Here is a 13,862-nt window from a genome sequence, read left to right as displayed (position 1 = left end):
AATTAAAATAAAAATACTTAAAAAGTGGTAAGGTGAACTATAGATTATAGTATGAATAGAAACTAGGAACAAACATACAGCAGAAAGGTATGAAGATGTGTAAGCCAAACCGGCTCACAGACGCATACTCATCTTTACAGAATGGAAAACAGAAAGGAATAAATGAAATTACTTACTTGTCTCCTGGAAGGTTATACAGATTAACAAGACCCTTAAGATGCTTAGAAAACTCATCAAAATTCTTTTCCCTAAAGGGAATTCAGGAAGGTGGAGAAAGAGAAAATACAACAAGAAATTACTACTTTATTCTACAGAAAACATGGCTATACAAATTCACTTCAACAATCCGCTCACATCATTATTCACATAAGTTTTATAGTCAATCTAGAAAGAAAAAAAGAGCTGGGCTGCAGGTGGCTGCGGTTATGAGTGCTGGCCAATGCTCCAGAGAGCCTAGTTTCAGTTCTTAGCACAGCACCCTGCAACTCCACTAACAAGGCATCTGATAACCTACCTTGGCTTACAGGGTATAGACATGGCATACATATGGTGCAGAGATGACAGTCATACACATAAACTTTAAAAGGGCTGGAGAGGTGGCTCAGTGGTTTAGAGCATTGACTGCTCTTCCAGAGGTCCTGAGTTCAATTCCCAACAACTACAAGGTGACTCACAACCATCTGTACGGGAGCTGATGCCCTCTTTTGTCATGTAAGCATATATGCAGGCAGAGCACTCAGACATATAAAATATATAAATGAATTTTTCCCTCAGGTGACTACTCTGAGTTTAAGGCCAGCCTGGTCTACAGACTGAATTCCAGGACAGCCAGGGATACACAGAGAAACACAACACAACACAACACAACAAAACAAAACACTTAAAAGGTCAAAAGGCAGTGGGACTTGGTATATTCTTAACACTGCAGACTTTGAGGCAGGAAGATTTTGGAGAAGAGTGAGTTTATGACCAACCTGAGCTGCAGAGCAAGACTTAATTCCAAAAACAAAGAAATGGGAATTTGAGGGAAAACAACAAAGAAAAACAAGGCATAAGTCTAGAGGTATAGCTGAACAGGACTAATGGTGGCGCCATCTCCAGCACCGTAAGGAAAGAAAGTCTAGGGGAGTCTATAGTTCCATGGTGAACTGAGCCCAGGGTTCAACTCCTAGAATAGACATACAAAGTCAAAGGACCCGATAAGTGATATTTAACTCATATACATTTAGCTCTTTTGCTCTTTACACCTTCCCTCTTTTTAATGTGTGACTAACACTGGGTTGATACCACATGCATGTTTGATTGAAAATGAGATAATCAAAGTACATGAGGTGGGAAGACAGTCTCCAGTCACATGCAACCTGGAAGTCGAGAGAAGACAGACAGGGGTCATCTCAGAAGCTAATCACACACTACAAAACACTCCTGTGTTTGACTACAACACAGAATAAAAAATATACTAGTGTGATGGCTGGGTTTTTTTATCCCAATATTCAGTCTTAAAATTTGATTCAAAGGTGCTTTTGTGGATTAGAACTAAGAATTCAACACATGGTAAGAAATAGAAGGGGAAAAAAAGATGTTATCACATTCCAACAACTCTGCTTTTAAATCTGTTGTTTGCTTTGTTTCTTGAGACAGGGTTTCTCTTTATAACTCTGTCCATTCTAGAAATCACTCTGTAGACAAAGCTGCCTCACACTCAAAGATCCACCTGCCTCTGCTTCCCAAATGATTGAATTAAAGGCATGTGACACACATATGGACACGCACTTGCTTGCTCCCCCCCTCCCATGACCTCTGTTGTTTTTAATCTTTTTTTTTTTTTTCTTTTTTTCGGAGCTGGGGACCGAACGTAGGGCCTTGCGTGCAAGCACTCTACCACTGAGCTAAATCCCCAACCTGTTGTTTTTAATCTTAAAGAAAATGGGTCTAAAACAAATTAAATACAATGCTAAACAGTTTATTCTCCATGATGTAAGCATTTAAACACACCACCACAGTGGCATTAAAAAATAGGAACAGCAGTAAAATCTATTTTCTAACACACTATCACCATGCACAGTGACCAAAATATGAGGTGAAGATAAGTTCCATCAGGCCGGAGAGAGGGCTCAGCGGTTAAGAGCACTGACTGCTCTTCCAAAGGTCCTGAGTTCAAGTGCCAGCAACCACATGGTGGCTCACAACCATCTGTAATGGGATCTAATGCCTCTTCTGATGTATCTGAAGACAGCTACATATAATACATACAATAAATAATTTTTTTAAAAAAGAGAAAAAGTTCCATTATAAATCACCCCCTTCAAAAAGGTTTGCAAATTTTAGAGTCTCACAAATTCCTAAGTTAGTACAATCTTCTACTCTAAGTGACAGCCAGAAGTATTCACTCTTTCTAGAGTATTTTGTTTATACATTTTAGTGAGTTTCAACGCACTAGTTACATGGTTTACTTATTATCACCACTTATTAATTTATTTATTCATTCATTCACTCACTCATTTTTACTTTATTTTTTCAAAGATTTGTTTATTATATATAAGTACATTGTAGTTGTCTTCAAATACACCAGAAAAGGGCATCAGATTTCATTACAGATGGTTCTGAGCCACTATGTGGTTGCTGGGACTTGAACTCAGGGCCTCTCGAAGAGCAGTCAGTGCTCTTAACCACTGAGCCATCTCTCCAGTCCCTTCATTTTCTTTTAATGGAATGAACATAAAAATCATAAGAGCAAGCCAGACATGGTAGCGCACACCTTTAATCTCAGCATTTAGGAGAAAGAGGTTGGAAAAGTTTGAGTCTCTTTTATGTGCATTGATGTTTTTGTTTCTATGTATGTATGCATATATGCATTTATGTATGTATATATTTGTAAAGGTGTCCTGGAATTGGAATAACATGCAGTTGTGGGAACTGAACCTAGATCATCTGAAAGAGAAGCCAGTGCTCTTAACCACTGAGCCACCTCTCCAGCCCCATTGTTTGCTTAGATAGGGTAGCTCAGGCTAGCCTGATATTATGTAGCCCAAAGCTCAAACTTGCAACAATTCCCCTCTACTGGCCTCTGGATACTGGAAGCGATCATAGAGGTATACAGACCAATATATTTGACCATATTACATGGGTTTTCTTTGGTAGTTTGGTTTGGTTTTTTAAGACAGGGTTTCTCTGTAGCCCTGGCTACCCTAGAACTTGATCTGTAGACCAGGCTGGCCTCAAAGGCAGAGATGCACCGGGCTTGCCTCCTGAGTGGTGAGCGGTGAGGTGAAAGGTGAGCACTGCCTGGCTGTATTACAGTTTTATGGACCTGGGTCTGTAGTTCAGAACGCTGCTATTCTCATAAAGAACGTGTTCAGTTCTCCGTACCCACACAAATGTCTACAGACACCTGTGTGGTGAACACTCATACATGCAGGCAAAGTACTCAGATATATAAAATAAATAAGCCTAAAAAACAAACATTTTAAAGGTTGAAATTTGGTATACATTGTATTATATGTAAATACAATAAACTGCTAATAAAAACGTCTGAATATAAAACCTACTTCCTCAAAGTGAAAAATCTTTCTAAGACATCCTTATGTTCAATATTCGAAACAAAAACTTCCTCAAATTACCAGAAAGTCTTAAGTCTGGGTTTAAATTTAAATATGGCAACCCTACTCAGTTCAAAGGAAAAAAAAAAAAAAATCAAGATAACAAGAAAAGCAACCAACAAACCAAAGACTGTTGCCAAGCCTACTACTTTCATTGTGACAGATTATAATACACGGACACAGTTTTTTCTCGGTTGAAATAGAAATGTTGTCTTAATGGTATGGAGTCAATGCTCTCATACAATCCCATTCAATGGTAGTGCTCTGTGATGAGATTAATCTTAATTGTTACTCTGATGGGATTTAGGATCACCATGGAACCAAGTCTCTGGGCATATCTGTAAGGGATTAATTAGGAAGATTAGATCAACAAAAGTGGCATGACCCAGTCTAAGATGTGGTAATATCTGTCCCAGGAGCTAAGGTTCCAGACTGAATAATTAAAAAAAGAAAAAAAAACTGAAAAGAAAAGAAAAAAAACTTAAAAAGCAGGGAGGTGAACACCTCTAAAGCCAGCATTAGGGTAGCAGAGAAAGGGTTTCCCTGCATAGCACGGGCTGCCCTCAAACTCCTCACTCTATAGATCAGGTTGTCTTCAGATAAAGTCATGTGCTACCATGCCTAGCATTCTAGTCCCATTTGATCTACAAAAAATTCCAATGATTCTATTAGTACTTCTTACCCAGTTGTGATTTTGCCCTGCTGACATCCAAAAAGGTGTGTGTGTGTACACATGTACATACACGTAAATATACATATGCACATAATATAAAAAAATTATGCATCTATTGTGGTGCTGGAAGAAATTGAACCTTCAAGACTACACACTAGGCAAATGCTCCACTACTAAGTTAAATATCCAGCTCAAACTTTTTTTTAAATTGAACCACAGCTTTTTAAAAAGCATTTTGTTTTATATCTATGAATGCTCTATCTTCATGCACACCAGAAGAGAGAATCAAATCCCACTACAGATGGTTGTGAACCATGTGGCTGAGTCTTGAACTCAGGATCTCTGAAGAAGTCAGTGCTCTTAACCACTGAGCCATCTCTCCAGCTCTTATCCAGATAATTTTGATTATCACAATTGAGTGGATATTTTTGGCAAGTCCAAAAAAAGAAGCCAGGGATGCTACTAAATGTCCTAAGATATATTGAGTAAATTCACTTTGGCAAAGGAATTTCAATAAAGCTGGGAAGTGGTGTATACCTGTGACCTCAGTACTCAAAGAAAAAAGGCATGAGATCCAAGAGTTCAAGACTGTCCTAGACACATAGTAAGCAGGAGGTCAGAGTGTACTAGATAAGACACATACACAGCCAGGGCTACTAATACACATCTTTAATCAAAGCATTCCAGAGGCAGAGGCAGGTGGATTTCTGTGTGAGTTGGAGGAAAACGTGGTCTACAAAGAGTCCAGGTCAGCCAGTGGTATCCTGCCTCAAAAAGAAATGAAAAAACATAAAATATTACCTATGGGGTTGGGGATTTAGCTCAGTGGTAGAGCGCTTGCCTAGGAAGCGCAAGGCCCTGGGTTTGGTCCCCAGCTCCGAAAAAAAAGAACCAAAAAAAAAAAAAATATTACCTATATTAATACTGAAGTGATAAACTGAATATAGGGGTAAAAACTGTCACACTCAAGACTGGGTGTGATGGAGGGTGCTTATATAATGTCAGCATTTAGAAATGGAGACAGGAGAGTTCAGGAGGATTAGGAGTTCAAAGCCTAAGGTGAGAGGGTGAGTCAATGTAAAGTGACTAACATGAACAAGACCCTGGATTCAATACCAAGCACATAAAAGCAAGTAAAATAAAAGCCAGGCATAGTGGTGTGCATGCCTTTAATCCCAGCACTTGGGAGGCAGAGGCAGGAAGATCTCTGTGAGTTTGAGTCTGGTCCAGGACACTCAAAACTATGTAAAGAGACCTTGTTTCAAAAACCCAAACAAACAATAAGAATAAAAGAGGGCTGGAGAGATGGCTCAGCAGTTAAGAGCACTGACTGTTCTTCCAGAGGTCCTGAGTTCAATTCCCAGCAACCACAGGGTGGCTCACAACCATCTGTAATGAGACCTCATGCCCTTTTCTCGCATGTCTGAAGACAGCTACAGTGTATTCATATAAATAAAAATTAATAAAAAAAAAATTTTAAAAATAAGGTTAAAAGAATACTAAGTGTTCAAGGTTTATATAGTAAATTTAAGGCCAGTCTCAAGTTAGCTTCATGTCTCTAATCCCAACATTTAAGACGTAAAAACAGGATTGGGAGTTGAAAAATATACTTGGCTGAAGCCAGTCTAGGTTACATGAAACCATGTCTCAAACAACAAACAAAAAGTCATGTTAGCTCAATTCTAAACATAAACAGGAACAGACAGAAAGTCTAGTCAAATCACAGCACTCAGGAGGCAAAGACAGGTGGATCTGAGTCTGAGGCCACTCTCTGTAGAGAGTGAGTCCCAGGATAGCCAAGGTTATACAAAGAAACCCTGTCTCTAAAAAAAAAATATATATATATATATATATATATATATATTAATTAATAAATCAATTGCAAGTCCAAGTTACAAAGATCAGCAAACATTTTCACCTTTGAGCTAAGCTACTCAGGAAGCTGAGGCATGATTATGTAATGTAGAGTGCCTGGCCAGAATGGACGCCAGGGCAACACCCTCCACACAAACCCCACACCAACCACTTCCCTCCAGAGAACAGGATTATCTGTCAGTGTCAAGAAAGAGACCAATATTACCTGCTTACCTTAACTGCTGCACAAGCTCTGGACAGCTCTGAAATAAAAAAAATTAGGTTAAAACATTAAACTAATTAACAAAATTAAAAATATCAAAAATTTTTACTAGCACATGCTTCAAAACAAAACCATTAAAACCACAGGAAGCCCTTATTTCAAGACGAAAGCTGTGTGTGTGAGCATGTGTGTGTGAGCATGTGTGTGCATGGAGACCATAGCTCTTCTTGTATCAGTGTCCTTCATGTGTCCTGAGACAAGGTCTCCCTGAATCTGAAGGTCACCCTGAGACTTGATGTTTCCCTCACGGTAGCTGGCAAGCAAGCATCCAGGGCCTGCCTGTCTCAGTCCCACCAGCCTCAAGCACTGGGGTTATGAACGCGCCCTTTTACATGGTGCTAAGGATCTGAACTCAGGTCCTCATGCTTTACCCAGAGTCATTTTGCCAGCCCCGCAAAAAGCCTTTTTCTACTTGTGAACCATGACCTTGGGGTGGGAATTTTTAAAATCAAAACAAATGAAATAATTTATTAGTGTGTTTAAAACATTAGGATCTCTCTTCAACATCATCCCTGAAATCTATACAGAACTGCTTAGTTATGCACGTTTTACATCCATTTCTACCACAGGGTTTCTCATATTGTCTGTCATGATGACAGTCACTAGGATGGGAACTGAAAGATTGCTTCTGTATTCCGAGCATCGCTTCTTCGACCTAAGCTCTGTTTGTTCGTATGAAGTGAGAAGGGCTGCGTGGTTGGTGCGTCTGCTCAGCAGTGCCCTTGGATGATGTCAGAAAGACCTGTTCCTCTAAATTTTATTCTGAAACTACCAGTGCAACCCATCACATCATCTCTACAGTGGCTCATGAAAAAAAATCCTAAAAGCCAAGCTATACCGACCCCAACAATTCATTTTTAAATATGTTCCTAAGGAAACCCCATAGATTCCAGTGAAATATCAACACATACCACAGGATTCTCCCCATGGTGAGCCACTTTTACATCACAAAGCTGTCCTGCGGGGTCTAACTGCACTTCCACATAGAACATATCTGACGTGATGTAACATTCAGTGCCACTGGCACTGAGATGAGAGCCCAGTCTAGCAGGAACAAATCAAAACAAAAATTAATAGAAGACACATAAGAACGCTCCCCAAATTAGCACTGTGTTGTACATTTCTGCCCACCATACAATTACATACCCATTCTGTCTGGCTATGGATTCCAAACGATCAGTCATTGCTGGCAAAGATGTTACTATGAAAAGATGTAGGGGGAGAAAAGGAAATCATACAGAATATTCCAAATAAACGAGTATATCCACCTTTCCAAAGCCATGAACATAGTCAATAGTTCAAATGCCTATAATCTACGCAAATTTATTGAGGCTTAGCTGTGACCTAGTAGTCAGGTAAAGGACAAGGTGATACGGTCACCGTAAATAGGTGCTAAGAGTACAGTAAGACTGTGACACTTAAGCCTCATTGTCAGTTGGACTGGATTCAGAGTACTAAGGAGATGTACAGCTAGTCTGTGTCTCTGAGGGTGTTTCTAAAGAGGTCTAACTGAGATGACCCACTCTGAATGTGGGTGGTTAGGACCAAGGAGGAAGTGAGCCAGTGCCAGCATTCAGCACTGCCTCTGACTTCAGTACACTGTGACCTGACATCCTGACTGCCATACCTTCCCCACATGAGAGACTACACACCTGAAAATTCTAAGGCAAAAATCAAACCTTCATCCTTAATTTGCATTTATTAAGTATTATGTCACAGAAATAGGAAAAGTAACAGATAAAGCTGTATTTGAAAATTATGGAGCTTGCACTGGTGACGTATGCTTTTCACCTCAGCACTCTGGAGGCAGAGGCAGGCCTGAGTCTAAACCATGAGTCTGAGGTCAGCCTGGTCTACAGAGTACGTTCCAGGATAGCCAGGGCTACACAGAGAAACTCTGTCACAATAAATAAATAAATGGATGGATGGCTAAAGAAAAAAACAGACAAAAATTATAGAATCAAGTCAGGTGTGCTAGCACACACCTATGATGATAGCCGACATCTGGGGGACAGAGGCGGAAGGATCAGCAGTTCAAGGCCAGCCTTAGCCACATAGTGAAACCCTGCCTTAAACACACGAGAGACAGAGAGACAAATAATATCAGCACTAGGCATAACAATGCACACCTGTTAGGCCAGCCCTGGACTGCATTACATAATAATTCCCAGTCAGACTAGTCTGTGAGACTCTGCCTCAAACAAAACAAAGCAACACAAAACAGAAACACTATTAACCTATGTTTTTTCTCCTTTTTTATTTCTACTTATGTGGGTCACGGTATCTGTAGCTAAGAGAAAGCATAGGAAACTAATACAAAGCCAGGCGGGCGGACTGGTGATCTCACTCCCAGACTGTCTGTTAATGCTAGAGTAAGGAGAGGGATGAGAACAGAAAGGGAGCCCAGGCTGTATTTACTTTTTATGTGCATTGGTGTTCTGCCTGTTCGGATGTCTGTGTGAAGATGATAAATCCCCTGGATCTGGAGTTACAGACAGTTGTGAACTGCCACGTGGGTGCGGGGAAATGAAGTCAAGTCCTGTTAAGGAAAGTCTAGAGTTCTTAACCACAGAGCCACCCCTCAGTCCCTCAAAGGTGTATCTTAATGGTGGAACACACAGCATACTTGATGCCTTGGATTCAATTTCAAGCACATGTACTTTACATGATATGAATTCCCCTCAGTTCAACTGGTAGCTCCCTGCAAAAATAATTTTCACAGTAATCATAAAAATCAAAGGTAGAGGCTGGGCACTGGTGGCTCATGCCTTTGATCACAGGACTTGGGAAGCTGAGGCAGGCAGATCTCAGTGAGTTTGAGGCCAGCCTGGTCTACACAGTGAGTTCCAGGATAGCCGAGGCTACACAGAAACCCCATCTCTGAAAACTAAACAAAAAACGAACAAAGAAATGAAGATGGAGGCGACACAGAAGCTGAGACCCAGTCAGAGTACATGCCTAGCACATGTGAGGTCCTGGGTTTGACTTTTGTCACCAAACAAAATATAGAATCAACCCAAGTGTCCATGAACAGATGGCTGAATAAACAGAGGGTGGAACGGAATGGAGGTCACCATGATGACACTGCCCATATAGTGCCAGCCCTTGGAAGCAAAGGTGATCAGAAGTTCAAGTCATCTTTGGCCTCATAAGGTGGTTTTGGCCTGTCTGGATTATATGCCACCTAGTCTCAAAATCAGGTGGGGAGTGGCCGGAGAGATGACTCAGCAATTAAGAGCATTTGTTGCTCTTGCAAATGACCCAAGTTAAGTTCTCAGTACCCACACGATGGTTCCCAACCATCTGTAACACCAGTTTCAGGGGATCTGACGCTCTCTTCTGACCTCCATTGTTACTGTATGCAAACGGTACATACACATATATGCAGGTGAAACATTCACACACGCATACAATAAACCAATCGAAACATTAAAAAATAAAAGAAGGTAGTATATAGTATTATTCCTTCTCCCCCTCCCCCGAGAGTACATTAATACTCAGGGCCATTACGCCCTGACATACCAACCAAGCATTATTAATGTTTAAAAACAAAGGTATAGTCCTGCCTGAGTCCAGAACTCAGGAGGATGAGGTAGGAAGATCTTCGGATCAAAGGATAGCCAAGGACATTGACTCGCAATAGTGAGACCCTATCTCAAAAGCCCAAGGTTTTAAGCCAAGCTTGGTGGTGCATACTTTAATCCCATGTTCCCATGGCTTGGGAGGCAGAGGCAGAGGCAAGCAGCTCTCTGTGAGTTTAAGGTCTACATACTAGAGTTCCAGGCCAACCAAAGCTACATGGTGAAACCCGTTCTCAAAATTAAATGAATTCATAATAAATGCTTCAAAATGAGATAGTTTTTGAATTGGAAAAAGCACGTGCCTTGCAGGCCTGACAGACTGAGTTAAGTTCCCAAAACACACAGTAGAAAGAACCAACTCATTAATGATTTCTAACCTCGGCTCCCGCTCGCACACGCTCACACGCGCGCACGCACGCACGCACGCACACACACACTCAAATCATAAAGTAAACAAGTCAATAAAAAATTTGTGAATTCAGGAACAAATTGAGTTCAACTTCATAAATGAAAATAAAAGCAATGCCTAGCGTAGAAAGTTATCGACCTTAATTTATATTTGAATTTAATTTGGAAGGTGGCCTTCTCCCAAATCCTCCTTAACATGAGCCTTAAGATGAACACATTTCAAAGGTGTATACAAACCTTTGAGAGCCTTCTGTAATGTCTCTAAACAGCTGACCAAATGCTGATGTCCTCCAGAACTCATTACGACCCTCTTCTCCTGTATCAAATCACAAAATGAATTAAGTAAAAACATCAACCAAACCAATGTTTCAGGTAAGCATAGTGTTACCTTAGTAATAAAATTAAACTACAATTAGACTATAGATTCTTTCTTTTCTTTTAGACAAGGATTCTAGCCAGTCAGGGATGACCTTGAATTTCTGATCCTCCTGCCTCCACCTCCTAAGAACAGTTTTCTTTTGTAAGGGGAGAATTTCCTAACATTTACTTATTTGTATGCATGAGACAAAAGTGTAAGGACACGTGGAGGTGAGAGTAGAATGTCCAGGCACCCTACCATGTGAGTTCTAGATATCAAATTCGGGCCACCACTCTTGGCAGCAAGTCCTTTAGCCAGTGGACCACCCCACCAGCCCAGAATATTTTAGCTTTCTTAAGACATGCTCTGGGACTCCTCTTAGAGCCTAGAATGACCATCATTCTGAGATCAGAGTTGTATGCTCCAAGTCCAGACTCTTAACTGTCATCCTGCTCATCTACCTAAAGGAAGAAAAGGTCATATAGATGAATATATCCACACCAATATGTGATAGTAAAAAAGGTATTCTAGAACCTAACATCACCTAAACTTTTTTAAGAATCCAAATGTCATGAGTGTGATCGACCTCCTACAGAATCGACAAGGTCTAGTGGTGCAAGTCATTAATCCAGAGGATGATGTCTGTGAATTTAAGGCCGGACTGGGTTCCAAGACAACCAACCAGGGTTGAGACCCTGTCTCAAACAAAACAAAACAAAACAAAACAAAACAAAACAAAACAAATGCCTGACAGTGGTGGTTTATGCCTTTAATCAAGCAATTTGGAGGCAAAGGCAGGCAGATATTGAGTTTAAGGCCAGCATGGTCCAAAACGGGCAAAACTACAGAAAGAAACCCCATCTCAAAACAAAAACCCCACAAAACAAAACAAAAATGTGGCAAAATTTTTTAATATAGCCCAGAAGAGAGGGTAACACAAAGCAAGGCAATATAATATACATAAGAGAAGACTCTTTTCCATGCCTTACATAAATCTAACACCTGACCATGCACTCATGGCAATCCTCCAGTCTCTCTCAACAACACTGGGCTTGCAGGTATGAGCCATCATGCCCAGCAATTACTGATGAACCATAAATACAGGTCCAAATTTAGATATCTGATAAGTACACACAGGAAGCAATGATGACCAAACTTCAAAATTCTCATCCCAAGAAAAATAGGAATTAAATAACACATTTCCATATTACATCATGTCCCTAATAACAGTATCTTTATGTTTAGTGTTGGAAAATGACACAGGACTCCATGCGCACTACGCTAGCTAGCGCTCTCTCTCTCTGAGCTATATTCCTAGCTTGACAATACCATATATAGAACAGTTTTCACCAGGAGTGTACATGCCTTCAATCCAGTGCTTGGGAGACAGCAGCAGGACCATCTCTGTGACTCTGAAGCCAGCCTGGTTTACAAAGAGAGTTCTAAGACAGCCAGGACTGTTACAAGAGAAACTGTCTTCAAAAACCCCCAAACAAGTAAAATGATCACTTTTCAAATTAGATATGGTTTCCTTAGAGTATTAAAAGACAAGCTTTGGGGGTTGGGGATTTGGCTCAGTGGTAGAGAGGCCCTGGGTTCGGTCCCCAGCTCCAAAAAAAAAAAAAAAAGACAAGCTTTGAACTGAAAGAACTGCCACATTCACTTAACATTTTCTAAATTATTATCATTGCCATGCTCATGTGTCCCTTTAGGAATGTGTAGCACATGTGTAAATGCCCATGAAGGCCAGAAGAGGGCAATGAGTTTCCAAATCACAAGAGATGTAGATACACGTTTGCTTTCTTTTGTTTTTTTCAGCATTTCTTTGTGTAGTCCTGCCTATCCTGGATAGCCTCTGTAGATAAAGTTGGCCTCAAACTCAGATCTACCTGCCTTTCTCTCCCAAGTGATAGGATTAAATGTGTGTGCCACCACTGCCTGGTTTAAATCACTTTTAAAAGATGTTTTTTTGGGATGCTAGAGAGGGTTCAGTGGTTAAAAACACTAGCTGTAACTGCAAAGGACCAGGGTTTAGTTCCTACCACCCACATCTAGTTCAAAACCTGTAACTTGGTATCAGGATTTCCAACATGCAGGCAAACACTCAGAAACAGAAATAAAAATAAATGTACAAGGAATGTTTTGAAGGCAGAGCCAGGTAAATCATAGTGAGTGCCAAGGCCAGCCTGGTCTACACACAGGAAGTTCCAGGCCAACAAGAGCAACATGAGACTTTCTCACCAAAAAAAAAAAAAAAAAAAAAAAAAAAAAGAAAGAAAAGGACTGGAGGTATTGCACAGCCATTCAGAAAATAAGAAAGAATCCACAGTTTCAGAATGGAGGGCAATGGCCCAGCATGCATAAAGGCCTCTTGCAGAGGACATAAGTTTGATTCCCAGCACCCCCAAAGCTGCTCACAACCACCTGTAACCCCAGTTCCATGGGATTCAACAGATGCTCTCTTCTGACCTCTGGGGCCTCAAGGTACAGACATACAAAGACAAAACAGCCATACACATAAAGTAAAATAAGTAAAGCTGGAAAACTAAAGTTGTGGTGGCACATTTCTTTAATCTCAGCTCTCAGCAGGCTGAGGCAGGAGGATCGCTCTAAGTTCCAGGCCAGCCTGGTCTACAAAGTGAGACAGGACAGCCAAGGCTCACAAAGAAACAGTCTCTAGGGTTGGGATTTAGCTCAGTGGTAGGCGCTTGCCTAGCAAGCGCTAAGGCCCTGGGTTCGGTCCCCAGCTCCAAAAAAAAAAAAAAAAAAAAAAAAAAAAAAAAAAAATGGTCTCTAAAAACTAGTTAATAGACATACATATATAAAATAATTATTTAAAAAGCTATCAAAAGGAGGGGTGGGCTAGAGAGATGGACCACCAGTGCTTGCTGCTGTTCTAAAAGACCTCAGTCTAGTTTCCTGCACCCACTCAGGCTACACAGTAAGCCTCTGTTTTCAAGGTAAATACTTTTACCTTTTAAAAGTAAATGTACTTTAAAAAATGTAATGGAAGAAAGAGTGACACAAGCTTCAAATGCCAGCACTCAGGAGACCGGGGCAGGAGAATTATACAGTTGGAAACAGTCTGGGATATATGAGACCTTGC

General features: G+C 40.6%; 1 protein-coding gene across 5 annotated transcripts in view; it reads right to left on the bottom strand.

Moving 5' to 3' along the window:
• Window positions 1-13,862, bottom strand: part of Med1 (mediator complex subunit 1) — a 42,180-nt gene that overhangs the window by 22,322 nt on the left and 5,996 nt on the right. For 4 of the 5 annotated variants that reach the window (XM_032911870.1, XM_032911869.1, XM_032911872.1 and 1 more), the window contains 5 exons: window positions 10,636-10,714; window positions 7,556-7,610; window positions 7,321-7,453; window positions 6,361-6,389; window positions 177-248 (listed from right to left, as the gene is read on the bottom strand). In XM_032911870.1, coding sequence (XP_032767761.1) covers window positions 177-248; window positions 6,361-6,389; window positions 7,321-7,453; window positions 7,556-7,610; window positions 10,636-10,714 — 368 coding nt within the window. Of the gene's footprint in view, window positions 1-176; window positions 249-6,360; window positions 6,390-7,320; window positions 7,454-7,555; window positions 7,611-10,635; window positions 10,715-13,862 lie in introns of those variants that run through there. The other variant, XM_032911871.1, reaches the window with a different exon arrangement.

The sequence above is a fragment of the Rattus rattus genome, chromosome 9, assembly GCF_011064425.1.
Source record: "Rattus rattus isolate New Zealand chromosome 9, Rrattus_CSIRO_v1, whole genome shotgun sequence".
Classification (NCBI taxonomy): Eukaryota; Metazoa; Chordata; class Mammalia; order Rodentia; family Muridae; genus Rattus; species Rattus rattus.
Note: the sequence above shows the minus strand (reverse complement) of the source record. Positions and strands in the feature narration are given on the sequence as shown.